Source organism: Filicampus tigris, chromosome 15 (genome assembly GCF_054856515.1).
Source record: "Filicampus tigris isolate MCC_2025a chromosome 15, RoL_Ftig_1.0, whole genome shotgun sequence".
Taxonomy (NCBI): Eukaryota; Metazoa; Chordata; class Actinopteri; order Syngnathiformes; family Syngnathidae; genus Filicampus; species Filicampus tigris.
In genome coordinates, this window is record NC_141231.1 from 7,186,885 (window position 1) to 7,206,201 (window position 19,317).

At 38.7% G+C, this 19,317-nt stretch overlaps 1 protein-coding gene across 1 annotated transcript; it reads left to right on the plus strand.

Moving 5' to 3' along the window:
* The first annotated feature begins 220 nt into the window (after window positions 1-220).
* lhx3 (LIM homeobox 3) lies at window positions 221-12,955 on the plus strand. Its single transcript, XM_086054281.1, has 6 exons — window positions 221-452; window positions 5,370-5,541; window positions 6,682-6,884; window positions 9,127-9,278; window positions 11,562-11,733; window positions 11,823-12,955. The coding sequence occupies exons 1-6, from the start codon at window positions 383-385 to the stop codon at window positions 12,239-12,241; spliced, it is 1,188 nt and encodes a 395-aa protein (XP_085910407.1). The 5' UTR covers window positions 221-382; the 3' UTR covers window positions 12,242-12,955.
* Window positions 12,956-19,317: the final 6,362 nt, after the last annotated feature.

Sequence of the window (19,317 nt, forward strand, 5' to 3'; positions counted from 1 at the left end):
CGTGGGTGCATACCTCTGTTTACACAATACAATGTCCTCAAAAGTGTGTGTGTGGAAGAGGGGCGGGGGGGTGATAGCGCATGGGGCTATTCAGCACCGTGGACAGTTACCTCCCACCCTGCCGTAGGTTAGTCTGAATGGATCAGCTGACCGCGCACGAGTACCGCCCCCCACCTTCCCGCCCTCCTTCCTCCTGAGCATCATCTCCGGCCACACGGAAGCAACACATGCACATTTGCTGACTTCTCCCTCTTCTGGGTGACAACACACGGGAGACACCAACACTTTTGTTTTGTTTTTGTTTTTTTTTCTGCCTTTTTTTTAACAAGCCAAGTGAATCTCATTTTTGGGGGGCGAGAGGATACAGCATCAGAATTGCAAAATGTTGCTCGAACACCCGGGCTCAAGTTGTCAGAATAACGCCAATTTCTCCCGCTACAGCGCAAGTCAAGGTAAGACTATAAGAACGAATTATTATTATTATTATTATTATTATTATTATTATTATTATTATTATTATAGTGGTTTTTCAAGATGGTCGCTTTTGATTGATTTTATTTCATTTTGTAGTAAGAGGAGCAATGAACGCTATACTTCTTACAACCTTTATGACAGTGCAGACCAAATTATATGAGCGTAATTAATAATTATATTTCATTTTCATCGCCGTTTTTTTGTTAGCGAGGAACCGTTCACTAAAAAAAAAACCCCGCAGATTTCACTGACTCTTTTTCAAAGTGTGAGAGGAGAGCTACATAAAAAAAAGCGCTTTTTATCTGAAACAAATATTGCTTAACTATGAATGAATTATAAACAGGAGGTAGTTAACTATGAAGGTGTTCAATGTCATGCAGCACATCACACTGCATGTTAGGCCTTTTTTTCCTACATTTGTAAAACTCCGTTTCTCCAGGGTCCCTGAATGCATCATGAGGATGGCGAAAAGACTTTGTTTAAAACGAAAACTGCAGAAACTCCCTTTTAGATGTGCTTTTAGGCTTCCGCTGCACATGCGCACTCTTGTCACGTTTGGCTGCGCTGCGTGCGTGCGGGAGACGTTATGAATGCGTAATGAGCTCCCATTGTTGCACAAGTGGCCGCAACAGATGTTGTGCGCGTTCTGTCATTCCACACCGCCGCGGCGGCCGCCGCCATGTTGTCGTCACGATAACGGATATGGTGCATGGACCCCCTCACTGTCCCTCTACCCCCCCGCCCCCCATACACACACACACACACACACACACACACACCCCACACACACACACGTACACAACCTGTACCGGAACAAGGGACACAAAGGAGACTGCAACAGGTGTCACATTCCCGCTGCCGTGCACGACAGGTGGGACACCTGAAGGGGTCGAAATTCACATGAACTCATGCAGAGAATGATATCTTGAATTTTTCCAAAATTAGAGTAAATTAAGCTTTCAAATCAGCAAAACACACACAAAAATACATACACGCGTGTGCGTACATAAACACATTGACCCTAACGAATTGCAAAAAATATGACTAAAATATCGCAACTAATAATAATGCAATACATTATTAAAAAATATATACATGTTAAAATGATTTGTGCACGTTTAAAAACAAAGATGGTAATATTGATAACAAAACGCTCTCAAAATATTTAAATGCTTGGTTCACTCTAAACATGAATCTACTTTAAAAAGTCAGGTGGAAAAAATACAGTAAATATACATTTTAAATTACAAATATTAGAATGAATTTCAAGTTCAACTTTCAAGCACACCACTCATAAATGTTTCAATAATTATTAGAAAAAAAATTAAGCCCAATAATATTAACAGTAACACGCACGCACGCGCGCACACACAGACACACGCTCACAAAATTATAACAAAACATTCATTTAAAAACATTCAAATGAAATTCATCAAAAATATAAACCGAATTCATTTAAAAATGCTTTGGGAAGTATTTTTCCTATAAGTTGCACAACAAATCAATGATATGTTGTTAATTGTTTGTAAACATAAATATTAATATTAATCAGAATCTGATAGCATAAAATCTGATCACATAAAAAAACAATTTTGAACATTAAGTTACCTGTGAAATTAATTTAACTTATTCATTTCATGTTTCTTTCGGGTGCATTCAAAATGAGAGCAAATACAGCATTTCCTTATTATCAATATGTTATATTATCATAATACGTTATTGTCAAATTAAGCCCCCTGAAACAGGACAGAGCAACTTTTTTTCCTATCAAGGTCAATTTTGATTTTTATAAAGGGTCCATACTAAATTAATGGAGAAGATAATGTGTAATAAATTATTATTATTATTATTATGATCATTTCCCCAGCAAATGATCATAATAATAAAGGTTCCTCCGTAGCTTTATTTGAGTTTAAGCAGGTCCCAAGTTGGAAAAAAAAAAATACAAATAAAATGAACAATCAACGAGCGGTTAAAAATATAGCCAAAGCTGCTGCCAAAAAAAAAACATATTTGCCCTCGTTCACATATATACACACTTGCTGAAATGTGGACAAATGGCGCAATTGATTTTCGATTCCTCAGCATGCTTACACTCACCCTGATTTCCCCAGGCGCCATTTTGTGCCAAAGATGAGCGTCAATAAAATTCATTGGGGTGCTGGCCCGATCAACATTGCTATTGAACAGCACGCATCGGCCCTAAATAAACACCAGTCTCGCAGGACTCCACAACAACTGAAGGGAACGCCCATGACTCGAGTGTGTTAAAACGTAGTCACAGTCATTTTTAAAAAAAACAAACTGGAAAACATTCGAAAAAGACAATCGTGCATAATAATTGGAAAATACGTTCATTTTCGACACAACGTTTTTAGGAACGAAATACATACCTGCTAATTATTGAATGGACAATGCAAATTATCTAAATTTAATTTACAATTAAAGCTGCAGCTTTCCCCCCCTTCATTTCATTTTCAAGCTTTTTCCTTTGTTTAGCATGACAGGTGCAATTAATGTCGTGTCAATTGTAAGTCATTAATATCACTTAGAAACATACATTTTACAAAATTAATTAAAAGTATTTCATTTTACATGTAATTCATGTAAAACGTTTATTATTTGTGCCTTCGTATACTGCCAAAATATTAGGTATGGACAGAGCTGTATCATTTGCGCTGCATGTGTGAATATACCGGTAGGCGATATTAGGAACCATTAGGAACAGCACAACATTTACAAAGCTTACAATCACAATCAGTCTCCACGGCCCACGATAATGTTTACACTTTTAAGCGTATGTGTGCGTGTGCAAAGAATAATATATTGATGTGTAAATGTCTTGCTACCAGAGAAAGAGAATTTCGACGAAAATGTCCCGATATTTGTTAATCATCGGGCTTTATGACACCAGCTGCGTCCACAAAACTCGCCTGGACTTTTTTTTTTACGTCTGAGTATCAAAAGTATTTCCGCATTCGGCTTCGTCTTGGATCGCTTTTACTTCTTCCTCGCAATTCTTCTCCTATTCCATTTTCGTCTGAATTCCTCTACGTTTTGATTCATACGACAGACGTCAATGTTTTTTTTTTTCGTTTAGGTAAACAAAACATTTCTATACAAATTTTAGGAATTTTTTTTATCGATTTAAAATGTAAGTAAAACCACAAATAAACACGTGATGTTTTTATTATGTTTTATCTTGCGTTTAATCTACTTTCTCCAACTTGTTCCACGATGAATTATTTCGACTTAAAGGGGTTCGAGTAGTGGCCCTTTTGTTGTTTTAATATTCAAAGTGCAGCTCCAAAAGCGAGCAAATGACTTGTTGGGAGGTTTTCTATCTTTCTTGAATGGCTGAATGAGCACCTGTCTGATGACGTCACCCGTATGACTCCAGAAAGGCTTCATGCAGGTTGCATGGCCTCAAGCACCATTGCCGCGTTTGTTTTAATAAATGATAACCACGTTGAATTCCTTGTGAGCTTTCTGCTGTTCTCTCTCTCAAATTGGTCAGACATTATTATACCCTCTTGCTAATTTGATGGTAACAAACCAGATTATGGGCCTTTATCATAAATTAATATATTTGTTACATGTTTATAAGGGTTAAAGCATCTCATGAACTGTAAAATATTGTGACTTTGACTTAAAGTGCTTTTGTCAGCCTAATGTGCACTTGAGTTCAATTTTAATTCATGAAAAAAAGTAAAACACAAATAAAACTTGCCATTCATGCATAGTAATTTATATACATTTTTCATTTATTTAATGTAGTATATTGTACTAGCCAGGTGCATTTTAAGTCAATTTACATATTATATTTATATTTATATTTTAGATTTATGTTATAAATACAATTTACGTATATTTCCATCCTATATTTCTACACTCAATAATTGCTTTTGAGATGGTTTCGAAACATTTTATTGTTTATTGTCCCAATTATACATGTGATTTAATAGGTGACAGTGGTTGTGCCTTTCAGAGCCTTACTTGCATATTTTACATCTATTAACTTTTGATTTACTTGTTTTTGCACTGTGGCGGACTGCCCACTGTACACATTATTACAACAGAGATATTCATTCTCATGACAAACTATGTTCCCATCATCACCTAGCCACTCACTCAACAGGGACAAAACAAATGCCAGTAAAAATGGGTTTGAAAATATATACAGTATATATATATATATGTATTTCCCCCTAATATATTGGTACTTGACAAATAAATAATAAACATTTCAATCATTATAACTGATTAAGTAAGTAATTTGAGGCAAAATAATCCTGTATTTTTACTATTAATTAGAATTTGCGTGCGTGTTGTGTGTGTGTGTGTGTGTATATATATATATATATATATATATATATATATATATATATATATATATATATATATATATATATATATATATATATATATATATATATATATATATATATATATATATGACGGTCGATACACTTTTGTCCTGATCTGATACGGATCCCGATACTTGGGTTGCGATACGTATTTCGATAATTAAAAATATGTATTAAAAAAAAAACGGAGGCATGTGTTTCCAAAGTTTTAACTTAAGTGCCATTTGACATTTATTCAAGTGTCACGAGTGCATAAACTGTTCCAGTAACTGTTCCTGAAACACAGGACTGCAATAAATAAAACTCCATTCACAAAGCTCAACTTTAAGGACCTCAAATGTTCCAAAAGTATGTTATAGAACGTGCAAAACATAACATAACATAACATAACATAACATAACATAACATAACATAACATAACATAACATAACATAAGATATCGAAAGTATCGATACTTCATCAACGTATCGATACTTGGTATCAGCATAAACTGACTTGTTGCTGTTGTTGCACCGTCTTTCTGCCCAGACATCCCAGTGTGTGCAGGCTGCAACCAGCACATCGTTGACCGCTTCATCCTCAAAGTGCTGGAGCGCCACTGGCACAGCAAATGCCTCAAATGCGCGGACTGCCACACTCAGCTGGCTGACAAGTGCTTCAGCCGGGGGGACAGTGTCTACTGCAAAGACGACTTCTTCAAGTGAGCACACACACACACACACACACACAACAGCACATTTGCGACGCCTGAACAGTAGACTGACTTGACGTCCAATGCGAGAGCTATATCAAAATGTCTACCTTTTCCAATACAATCATGATTCCTTTTCATTGGCACCATCAGATATGTGTTAACATGTCTAAAGGGTTCCTAACACTAGTACTAATTTCCTAAAACCTCTCACAAAGTTGAAACTAAATGTCTGACATCGATGCTGTAGTCATTTTCCAGTCATTTAACAAGAGGTGAGGACAAATTATTTGTCATTTGTCAATTCAATTTTGTAACATTTGGACAAAATGTCGTCACTGAATACGGGAACTGATCACAAAATTCCATGACCACAATCACACTATTGTTGGCATAAAGCTGAATTTCTTGGCGGGTTGTTTTCGACGTATAAGGAATGCTGGACAATGACAATAAAGATTTTAATTCTAATCTTTTTGAAATGACAGGAAAGCAAAATTTCATGACCACGACTGTGAGGACAATTTAGTAGGATTTTGTACAAATGCTTAAATTAACCAAGTTTGGCTCATTTGTTATTTGATTTTGTTTGCGAAAATGTATTTTTCCTAATGTAAATTTGAGTGATTTCATTTTTGTTGACTATACTAACATTAGCTGAGACTGAATGAAAAAAAACCAAAAAAAACAAGTCTGCTCTCATTACAATTTTAGCAGGAGATTGTCAAATTTATCAGTTGGATGTTAAAAGTCTGTTTACAATGTGTAAGTGTGGTGTAGTAAGAAAATTAGTGAAATACTGACCTGCTTTATTGGGTTCAGTATGTGCTGCGGATGTAGTTTGCCCGCTTGATAACATAATTTTACACAAGGTTGTGAATACAAAGCAGACCTGTTTTGGCTATTAAATCATTTGATGGAGTGAATATGCCATAACTTACTTATGTGATTGGACAACCTCTGGCTAATCGACCAAATAGTGTCCACTTCTGAAGACAAATGAGACTTCATTGAACTAAAAAGTGTTTCACGTTTGATTCAGCTGTCTTGCTGGCTCTGACTCAATCACAGCTAATGTTATAGTTTTTCGTATTGTGTCTACAAGACGTGAAGTGACAATCCACTTTGTCCGCACCCGTTTCTCCAAAGGAGATTTGGCACCAAATGTGCGGCGTGTCAGCAGGGCATCCCGCCCACGCAGGTGGTGAGACGCGCTCAGGACTTCGTTTACCACCTGCACTGCTTCGCCTGCATCGTGTGCAAGCGGCAGCTGGCCACGGGCGACGAGTACTACCTGATGGAGGACAGCCGGCTGGTGTGCAAGGCTGACTACGAGACCGCTAAACAGAGAGGTGTGTGTGCGTGTGTGCGTGTGTCATATTGTTTACTATTCCTTTTAATACAATTAAGCTACACGATGCACTCAGCTATTAGAGGGCCCAAAAGACCCACATTAATTTGTGCCGCACGACATTTCAAGCCCCCTTTTTATCTCCCCATCTGTTTGTTTCAATATACACCCAACTCAACTTTTCACCCCCAAAAACACACACGTTTATTTTACTGATGAAAGGGTGCAATTACTTAGGGGAAGTGGGACAGCCATTTGGAGGATGTTTTGCCAACAGATGTGATGCAATTAATAAGATGCCAGGTTTTACTTAATGGGCATTCCGGGGTCATTTTAGCTGTTAAACTTGTCTTTGCCTCATAGTTTGGGCTGACTTGTTTTTGTATCGCATATACCTAATTGGTTGTATTTGTGAGAGCACCATACGTCATATAGCTTAAGTGGTACAAAGGTACAGTGAAACCTCCAGAACAGAAATCGATTCATGACAAAGGTTGACTTCCAAGTTGTTCTACTAACAAAACATAGGGAATAATTTATCGTGAATTACAATTCGCTAGCTGTCATAAAACCTAACTCGCTGTCCAGGCAAAGTTTCAAGTAACATTTTAACATTACAAAAAAAATACAAATTAGCTAAATAAAGTCAAATGATTCACCCTTTGAAGACATCTGATGTAACAGAGAGGAGAGAGGAAACAATTGTCGTTTGAAAATTGACACATTTTATTATAATATATATTTTACTATACCATATACTACACTGCAATAATACCAGTGTATTATTCACTGTACTCTGAAAAAACACTTATGTCCATTTTTAACATGTTTTTATGTGAATGGGGTTTCTGCATTACAGACGTCATTAACGTGATTTTTTTTTTTAAACGTGCGTGTTTTTCACACGACAGCGAGGATTTACTATACTATATAGAATATATACCATACTATATCTGATGGCCTTGAAAGGCTGCAGTCGCCGCACCTGGTAGCCCCTCCCCTCCCACATGCGCAAGTATTTGCATCGTTGTTGTTTCATTTCGTGATGCTGTGCAGAAATGTGCCCCTCCTTTATAGGAGCAAAGCTTGGGGCTTGTTTTTTTTCCCCTCCGCTCTTCCTTTTTTTTTTCTTTTTCATCTAAGAAAATCAAGGCGTCATTTTTTGCAACTCGTCAAGCTTCTTCGTTCTGTCTCTGTTGGTCATTGTTTTTTATGTCTCTTGGATGGGTTGTAACTGTGAAGTGAATTTCGTTACTTCACTTGTACATGTGCAATGATGATCAAATTCCATTCCACTCATTATCAGAACCACGTATCCACACGAGGGTCGCGGGCATGCTGGAGCCTATCCCGGCCATCTTTGGGCAGTAGGCGGGGTACATCCTGAATTTGTTGCCAGCCAATTGCAGGACACACAACAAACAATCACACTCACAATCACACCAAAGGACAATTTTCTGTACGAATGCCCAACCCTTTGTTTTTTTAAGAGTAGGAATAGGGACAGGGATTATCATTAGAGTTTGGATATATTTGAAAGGAATTAGGATTTAGGGCACAGGTGTCAAACCCAAGGCCCAGTTATCAGATATGGCCCGCCACAACATTTCCTGTGGCCTGCTAAAGCAAACGTTTCGCGATTTCACGTTGATTGCTAAAATACCAAAATTACAAATTGTCTTCACTTGTTGAGATATTGCAAGCATTTTTTGTTACCAATCCCCTTTTTAAATTAAATGTAATAATATTTGAGCAAGCCGTTTTTACTGGCCTCTGATTTCAAAACGGGTTATTCATCGATTTGTTGTGTATTTGAAATAAGAGGTGATCATACATTTATTTGAGTTCACCTCATAACAGGCCTCTGGAGAAAACCATAACGACAGTGTGGCCTGCGACAGAAATTAGTTTGACGCCCCTGGTTTAGGAGTTTGGGTTAGCCATTTGGTTTACAGTTAGGGTTAGGCATTCAACGTTAGATTTAGCGATCTGGGTTAGGGTTATAAGGTCTTTTAAGTTAGTTCCAGTGCAACAAATTATGCCCAACGATTTGTTAAAAAGGAATACGAATAGTGTTAGCAGTGTGGGTCAGGGATTAGTGATTAGCATAGGAGTTAGGGTTAGGATTATAGGGCCTTTCATGTCCCATTGCCAGAAAATCCTCAATTTCTTTAAAGTTGCCCTTTGTCTTTGTCCCGTTCCTCCGTTGACTCCCATTGTGCCTCTCCTACTCTGTCCTTCAGAAGCCGACTCGACCGCAAAAAGGCCCCGAACGACCATCACGGCCAAGCAGCTGGAGACCCTGAAGAACGCCTACAATAATTCTCCCAAGCCGGCCCGCCACGTCCGCGAGCAACTCTCCTCCGAGACGGGCCTGGACATGCGGGTCGTACAGGTAAGGTTTATTATGATCCATTAGGAAGCTGATCCATTAGTGTCCTGAGTTCATTACGGCGGGACAATGGGCGGCCGAGCTGGCACCGCAGCACTCCGCACAGCCGAACGCCAGGGTGAATTTACGGCGAGGTGGAGCAAAATGAAGTCCACATCAAAGTCAGCGTGGTTTAAGTACGAGCTCGTTAACAATGGCGAGAGCCAGCCCCACTCTCGTATTGTCGCCGGGGCCGAGGAGCCCCCACGCCGGCGGCCGTATATATTGTTTTATTTGCAAGGACAAACGTGGGGGACGGAAGCCACTAAAATGCTCCTCATTATTCCGTGAAAGGAAAAGAGGCGAGGAGAGTTCACCCAGGGCGGAATCTCATTAATGCACATGTAAAACGCCTTTTTGCGCTTTACGTGTGCGTGGGAGATTAAATGGCGAAAAAATGGAGATGTTTCGCCCTCATTTTTTTTACTGTTAAAAGCACTTCCAATTTAGATCGCAATGAGCCTTTTTGCTTGTGTAATAAAAAGAACAGCAAAAGTAACAGGTTTGTCTGCCGTAACACTCCTCGAAAATTATGGCAGAGCAACCTACAGAGGCCGATTTTGCCCTCTTCGTTATTTAGGTGAAACATTTAAAGAATGCGATATCTAGTACTATTTATAGTAGTTCTCAATCTTTTCACATTTTCAAAAATTATCTTACAACATGTATAATCCAAATCTCCGAATTCACTTCGGAGGGTCTTTAATTAAAATTGTGACGTCTTCGGATACGTTTTTTCTCGTGAAATATTCAAAGAAAAGTAAGACCGAGAAATGGGGAGTTTACAGCAAGAGTATAGTTGTTGAAAATTCGAGGCGGACTACGATATAAGAACAAAATGAAGCATTTTCTAAAGGCCAAGCCTAAGCCAAAATAACAAACAAAAGTCACCAAGCTTTCACAGGATCCTATAAACCAGGGATGGGCAACTCCGGTCCTCGAGGGCACCCATCCTGCATGTTTTCGGATCAGGATAGTTATCAAGCTTCTGCAGAGCTTGCTGATGAGCTGATCATTTGAATCAGGTGTGCTGGAGGAGGGAAACGTGGAAAACATGCAGGATAGGGGCCCTCAAGGACCGGAGTAAGGCATATACAGCTCCGGTCCTTAAGGGCTGTTATCCTGCATTTTTTCCATCTCTCTCCCCTGCAACACACCTGATTCAAATGATCAGCTCATCAGGAAGCTGTGAATCAGCTTGATAACGATCCTGATCCGTTGCAGCAGGGAAAGACGGAAAACATTTTTTCCCCTTTTCTTTTCTTGTTGAGACGGACTACATGAATGACCTATGATTATATTACTTTGAAACAAGTCAAAATACACAAAGACCAAAGGGTAGGACTTGATAAATTCTCTACTTCTTCCTACTCCCTTTTGAACAAGTGAACTTTGTTTAATGATGAACAGTAATCCCTTCTCTACTTTGTTTTTTTACTTCCTATTTGATTGTTTTCGGTTATCTGTTTACATGTTCAATAAACAAACAAAAAAGTCTGGACACCCCTGCCCTACATGAAAAAAAAAAAACGAAAGCAAAATAAATACATTTAAATTTCACTCCCAAAGCTAACTAAAACAAAAAAAGAAAATAGAGGAAAAAAAAAAAGAAAGAAGGAAAATGGCAGTTTACCCTCATTGCTACATACTTTATATACAAGTGTATGTATATGTGAAGTGCAGTGTTCTCTATCATGTACAAGTGGCAACGGAATAGATTTTTTGAAAGCCAAAATTAACTAGATTTACTTCATTCATTCTTTCATTCAAAACTCTCATTTGTCCTTAGTTGTGAAGCTGAGTGTGAATTGTCTATATCCTGTGACCAGTTCAGAGTGTACCCTGCCTACCACCCAAATTCAACTGCGATCGGCTCCAGGTCACCCGTGACCCTTGTGAGGAATAACGATCTAGTAGAAAATGGACAGATGGTATCCTCAGAGATGGGAAATTTAGGTCCAGAAAGTAAAAAGCCTGCCACAGTTTGATTTGAGCCACAGGTGCTTCTAATCAACCGAGCTCGTTTACTTGCCGGTTGAGTAGAAGCACCTGTGGCTCAAGCCAAATTGTGGCTGTTTTAACTTTCTGGACCTGGATTTCCCATCTCTGGGTATCCTTCGTTTTGGGCCACCTGAAAATGAAAATTGTGGCATCGGTGTGAGGCAATTCCTCTGAAAGCGAGGCTGGGGTTGACACAGCTCTCAGAGGTACTTCCAAAGGCGTCACTATCATGTTTTTCCGCCACAGGTTTGGTTCCAGAACCGGCGAGCCAAAGAAAAGAGGCTAAAAAAAGACGCTGGGCGCCAGAGGTGGGGCCAATACTTCCGGAACATGAAGAGGTCGCGTGGAAGCTCCAAGTCAGACAAAGACAGCATCCAGGAAGAGGGCATGGACAGTGACGCCGAGGTGTCCTTTACAGGTAGAACTCATTTCCTCGCTCACACGACAGGGAAGATGATGCAAAAAAAACCAAACCAACCTTATCTGTCTTTTGGGCACCTGAAACAGATGAACCTCCCATGTCTGAGCTGGGCCACAGCAACGGCATCTACAGCAGCAACTCCCCAGCCATGGGGGCCCGCCAAGGGGGCAACAACCACGCCTCCTTCCCTTTGGAGCACGCCGCCTTGCCCTCGCAAGACCAATTCCACGACATGCGCTCCAACAGCCCCTACGGCCTACCGCAGTCGCCGGGGTCTCACCCGGCGCTCCCTCGGCACCAGCCGCTCATCACCAGCCTGGTCTACCCTGAGTCGGGCTTGTCCATCATGACCCAAGGCGGGGGGGTTAACCCCGCTGTGAGGGTTTCCATCGGTGCCGCCAACGGCCCAAGCTCGGACCTCTCCACCGGCAGCAGTGGCGGCTACCCGGACTTCCCCGCAAGTCCCGCCTCCTGGTTGGACGAAGTGGACCACGGACAGTTCTGATTGGTTGATTCCAAGAAAATGGACAAACTTTTATGATCTTGTTTTTTTTGTCTTCTTGGACTATGGACCAAATAAGATCGTGATTGTATGGCAGACTAGCGGAAACTTGGAAATCACCAGTATCCCATCATCAGTTCCGTTTGGGTGGAGGACAAACTCCTTCGTAAAAAGCACTTGGCCTAATATTGTATGTAGTGTTCAATTCCAGGTATTGACGTCTTAGGGACAGTATGAAGACTGAGAATTAAGCATCCCTCGATTCCTCCTACTGCTTTATTTTGTCGTCTTCGGTGTGTTCAGGTGCAGAAGTCTTTAAATGTCTGGTTGTTGCCAAATGTCATTATACATATATATATATGAATATATATATAATGGTTTATCTTTGTTGAGACTTTATTTTTATACGAGGACCATAAAAGAACTATCCAGTGAGGGAGGACTTTGTACATTCTTCAAACATATGGCTAGATGTCGTCGTAACTACGGTTCCTATAGGGGTCCAGTTACATCTATGCATTTGTGTGTCTTGTTCTACTCGAAAAGAAAAAAACCCAAGAGGTGCTGCAGCAACCCAGGGCTGTGATGTATATGTTTGTTTATGTGGGCAAATGTTTTATGTCTAATTTATTCCTTTATGGTGATGACCACGTTGATTATAATGATGACGATTCCTGATGAATGAGACAGGACTTTAATAAATTAATAAATTTGTCACTTGTTTGGCTTCCTTTGGATCAGATGAATCCATAATGCGGATACATTGGATTTTTAGTTGCTTTTTTATGCAAAACACACAGGACAGTGTTTTATTTGGATTGCCTTGCGATTTTTTTGTGATTATATAGTAGGGCTGCTCGATTAAGCCATTTTTGAACTGTAACCAAATTTTATGGATAAAACTATGTTATAAACGTTCAAATCGGCACGTTAGATTTTGTTATTTTTGGTGTATCCAAGCCACCGTAGTTTCCTCTGCATTTCCGCTTCCTCCCACGAGCGCGCAGTCCGAAACAACGACAACATCCATGGCTACCGGCGATTCTGCTATTTGCTCAGGCAAGTGAGTGTTTAGTTAATAAATCGGGCAAATATAGATCTGCAGTGTAGTGTGTGCCCCGCATGTACAATACAACCTGCAAGCAAGTAACTCAACGTCTGAAAGTCGTCCCTTAAGCTTGACAGTGCATTGTATTATTGAGTAACAGTTTTGCACTAATCATTGATTTATGTAAGACCAGGGAGAAATGTGAAAGGCTAGTCACTAGCTGGTTAGCAAAATGGCTTGCTGACAGAGTGTTTGGCTTACAGACCTGACTGTTTACCTTCTCTCATGTTGATGATTTCGTTTCAGATGGTATATGCACTTTCTTCTTTCATTATTGGTTTAATTAAAAACAGATCTGAAATTTATTGTGCAAGTAAAATGCTGTTAATCCAAATGGATTGTTCTGTGTGTATTAAGTTAAATTGACTGGCGTTTTGAGTTCAAAGAAAGAAAAATGAAGTTTGAATAAAAGACATTCAAAATACTTCATTTTTCATTATTTTTTATTTTACAAAGAAATCGTACTCGTAATCGTAAAATCGGGTTTGAGAGAAAATAATTGGGTTTTTCTTATTAGGCAAAATCGAACAGCCCTATTATATAGCATACGTGTACCGTTGACATCTCAACATGGGTCAACTTTACTATTGTAATCTTATTGTTTTGCCAAACGTTTGTGGAACAGATACGACTTCAGAACCACAACATCTTATCGCAGTATTTTCACAATGACATCGATAGTAGCGCAATCCAGAAATTGTGCAATCGATACGGTGGCGAGAACCATCAATTCTGTGATTGAAGGTCTTTCATGCAATGTGAATCAGAAATATTTAATGAGTGTTTCTTGTCAGCAAAGTAATTAACAAAAACAACACAAACGACAGCGATTAGACAGATTTAGTACCTATATTTTTCTCGCAGTCAGAAGGAGTATTTAACTTCACACGTGATACATAAAAGTACATGACTGCAAAAATTGCGACATCCATGCTTAGTTTACAAAATTACTTTCAAGTATCTCAATTACCTCATTCTTGTCAAATTCCACCTTTTTCTGAGTAAAACTGATGTGTTCCAATAAATTTCCTTTTTTTCTGCTAATATGACTTTATTCTTCTAAAATGCCACCATTTTTCTTGTACAATAAAGGACTTTTTTAAATGAGATTCAATTCTCAAAAAAATCATTTATTTTTATAAAATACCTACATTTTTTCTTCTATTATTATGGCTTTATTCTTTCCAAATTTCAACATTTTTCCTGCACAGCATGACTTATTCTTATAGTGTTTTTCCCCCCTCCAGTATGGTATATTGATGCAGTCTAATAACAATATATTGGTTTGGACATTTATTTATTTTTCCCCTACATTGTGCTAGTCTGCGACCATACATTTCTAGTCACACAAAAAACAATGCTTCATATGAATGCTTCCGAACTAGCTTCAGTTCCACCAATGAGCACCTGCCCCAACCATCGGCATTGCATCGAGTGCTTTTAACAGCCCCTTTAAAGTGGGAATGTGATGAAGATAGCGAGTCCCCTCATCAATTGGGAGATTACTTGGACTTGTTTGCGCTCGACTGCCCTTATGGGAAAGGAATCTGCAATCCATTAGCCTGGGAGGGATCAGATACCCCCTGTGAATTCCACCCATTTGTTTAGGCATTCAAAGTCAGGTTCAATTAAGTGGATTAAAACTGAAAGCTAGGTGTGCACGTGCGTGTGCGGGTGTGTGTGTGTGTGTGTGTGTGTGTGTGTGCGTGTGGATATACTGCTTGTATGCTGTCTTGACGCACCCATCGCATATGGTGACGATACAAGTGATATTAAGTTAATTTTTTAAAATATACACGCTACGTGTCGTAGTTGCCCCTCGTTACCATAAATAATTAGCGGAGCGTTTCCGCAGCAACCTGACCTGTTTAATTGATAATGAGCCCTTTGAAATATGGAGATCAGATAACCTCCCGCATACAGCAGTCAGTTGCCAAGCCTTTAAATGACGTTGAGCCGTGCTACATTTTTAGGAGTAGATATCATACGTTACTGTCATTAAGTCATTGTATTTTAAGGGATTTTTATTTACTCAACTGCAGAGTACTTTATTATATATTATATTATTATATGAAAGGCCTTTATTCGTACAAAAAAAATTGAAAGATAGTAAACAATGTTACCGATAAGTGAAACTGGAGTATAACAAGGACTATTTTATGGAGAAAACGCTGGCCTGGACTCAGCGCCGGTCATTTGTGTCCACCTCACTTGTTTTATTTTTTTATCCATTTTAGTCTGATTTTGTTAATTCAGCTCTTTAAATATGAGGGTTAAGTGCTTGTTCTTTGCCAATATTTAACATCAACACAAAATAATGCGCTAATTTAAAATGGCAGCACCGTAATATCTACGTAGGACATTTTCAAACGCATGAATAAACGAGTAAGTTCTGGGTGGCCAGCTGCCGTTCCTCAGCCACTGATGGCCGCCTTCTTCCCCTCTCAGGTTGCCAGGACAAGAAAAGGTAGTACAGGCAGGATATTGGTTCAAATCTCTCCAACCAAGCAGCAGGTGAACACTATTACGGCTGAAGCGGCGGGTGCGAAACCTGACCCCGAACAAGTTTGGGAACGGCAGCTGTCATTAAAGTACTGTTTGACTCACTCAAGAGGCTGACTTGTCATGGAATCATCAAAAGAATTTGATCACCTACTCTAAATGTATTTCTGGAGACCAGATGGACCAAACATTGACCCATATTTTTCACCACCTTGAGCGTCTCAGCAGGTGTGACATTTTGGTGGCCAAGAGCTGAACCCTCCCTCAAATAATGGGGGATTATCCCAATCCACTCTTTTAGATTGAGCTTCAAATCCTGACACTTTCCCCCCAACGAGTAAAGAATTAGATTAAGTCGGGTATGCAATTTGTCAGATGACTTGCGACACAATGGTAGGAAGTCGCAACAGGTGTTGTGCAGGTACATTTACAACTCGTGGGAAGTTGAAAATACAATCATTGAAATGGGATCTTATTTCCATGGTATTGTGTCAGTGTCAGACACAATTCATCCATACTTAATTGATTTAAAGAGGAATCCACCCAAACACATTTTTTCAAGAATATGTTCCCATCAGGTCCACTAGTTCAAACACGGCATTTTGATTAATGTTGTGTTTGTGGAATATGAGTTAAGCAGCAAAATCCACCCATTTTTAGCCATCTCCGAGGGCGGCCATTAAGTCACTTCTTTTGACTGAAAATGACATCACAACTGCTCAAGGCTCAGGCAACGACCAATCACGGCTCAGCTTTAGAAAACAGGTGAGCTGTAATTGGTCGTTACCTGAGCCCTGGGTAGTTGTGATGTCATTTTCAGTCGACAGAAGTGACAAAATGGCCGCCCCCTGAGATGGCTAAAAAGGGGTGGATTTTGCTGCTTAACACATATTCCACAAACGTAATATTAATCAGAATGCCATTTTTCAACTTGTGGGCCTGATGGGAACATGTTCTTGAAAAAAATGTGTTTGGGTTGATTTGCCCTTGAAATGTTACAACAGTGTAACTTGTCAAGATCCTCAACGGTCCTCATTTAACACAGTTATGCATTTATGCTCATAATATTAACCAAATTACCTCAAATGATGAGTTTTTTTAATAAATTATGACTTTCCTCATAAAATTACAACTTGTACTTTTTTCATAGTGTTTTGTCCTCATACTATAACTACTTTATGTCATAAAACAATAAAAAAATGACATTCGCATGAAAATTACTTTTTGTGTAAAATTTTGACTGAATTATTGCAATGTTGCTTCTCTTTTGCTTTCTCATAAAGTCATGATCATTCCACGTAATTTATATTTTTCTCATAAAATTATTTTCCCTCTTCTAATATCACTACTTCTATCTCATAAAATTATGATGAAGCAGTAAAATTACTTTTTTCTTGTCATGTCTGTCTTAATTCTCATGACAGACAGACAAATACTTTATACAGTCTCATAAGGGAGAATGGATTAAATTATGATTTAGAACTTTTACGATAAAATTGGGACTTCATTCTTGTAATACTAATACATTTCTATTGGAAATGTATGGCTTTTCTTGTAAATTAGTGTTTTGTCTTATTATATTATTTAAATTAAGATTCTATGGTCAGAAATGGGTTTTTTTACATTTTCGAAAAATGTTGACTTTTTTCACATAATGTTTTGACTTTGTTCTTGTAATTCTTTGACTTGTCTGAGACTTGCTTGATTTTCATTTTCCATTTTGAATACTTTTTTCATAGACGATACAATACTTCTATATTTTAGGCGATATGGTGCAGGTAGACCCAAACTCACTTCAGTCGCAATCCTAATTAGGACAAGCACTTTTGGATGGATGCATATCTAAATTTTACTCTGTTCATTTTTTTCAAAGACATGAATGATTGTAGGAAGTTGATAAGTTTAACTAATTTTAAATTGATTTTCTTATGTTGTTTTTTTTTTCATTTCAAAGAGTATTGTGAGATTCATTTTATAGCATAGCATATTAGTATTGCAGAATTTAGAACGTGCATACTTGTGGTATAATTAAGAATCGTACTATAAAGTGAATGATTATGAAGCACAAATTCATTTTCTCCCGGTGACCAAGCCTCTTTATATGAGGCTGCAGTTAAGCATTTAACAACCTTTAATGGTGCTTTCTGTGAAGGACTCTAAGCCACACACACGCACGCACACGCACGCGTGTACACACACATCATACCCAAGGCCCCACGACCCGTGTCAGATGGTGGCGAGTAAATCAGTTGTGACAATAACACCTCCCTTGGGTCCTACACATCACAGCTACAATTCAGACCTAATGGAGCAGTGGACGGAGGGGATGCGCACGTATGTGTGTGTGTTAAATGCTGTTTTCCATTTTGAGCTGTGGTATCTGATCAATATGCAGTTAATAAAATCATTTATTGTTTTAGTTTAACTGCGCATTAAGCTCTGGTTTAAATTCAGACGTTTCAAACAACTATAGAGGCGACCCTTCAGAAGTGGGGAAAAGCAGAAGCTTCTGAAAGACTCGACTTGACTGTGACTTGAACTCAGTGACTTGAAGTCATTCTGTTTATATTTGAATGGTTTTTTTTTATTCATCTATTTTTTATAACATGGTGTGACTTGTTTTTTGTTTTGTTTTTTAGATAAGTTGTAATTTTTATACACCCCAACACCGCTTTGGCTACAGACAAGGTCTGTGGCTGACTTTCTGAGCAAATTTAACCAAAAGTGAACACATTTGCCTTCAAGTATTATTGTTTTGATGAAACCGGGAAAAAGAAAATAGAAACATTCAAGGTTTGAAGCTCCAAGATAAGAGACACAACATCTATGACGCTGATTTTCATATGTCCATCGCAGGTATGCTAGTTGTGTGAACTGTGACGCTAAGCTAGCAAGGTTAGCGTGACAGTTTAGCTCACCAATAGTGGGTCAAATATTAACTAAACTTGATGTTGGTTCTCATTTAATTGAGAAGACAATAAAGCGATAGTATGAGACAACATGGAGTGTGTAATCTTGAAACTATACCAATAAAAAGTGATCATTTTTTAAGCATAGAAATCTATACAAAGACTGCACTTTGAGTACTTTTGTGGTTGTGAGTGTGTCCGCCATATTTGATGTGGCAGGGCCCCCATAAACTAATGTACGTCACCTTCACTGAACGTCATAAAGAGATGACCTACAAAGTGCACAAAGTTAATGCCTCTCATTCACCTTTTTACACACACTAATCGATTTGGGAAGCAGACTGACACCAAGGTATGTCATTTTTAGACGTGATTATTATACATGTTTACTCCCATATTCAGCATACAGTATTTCCAAACTGTATTTATCATCACAGTAACAGTGTGACACTCAAACAGACGTACAAAAAAAATCTCATGCATTCTTCCAGATAATTTAAGTGTATACTGTACATTCATTTCATACTCTTGTTGTTTGTTTATCCATTTTCAAGATGATG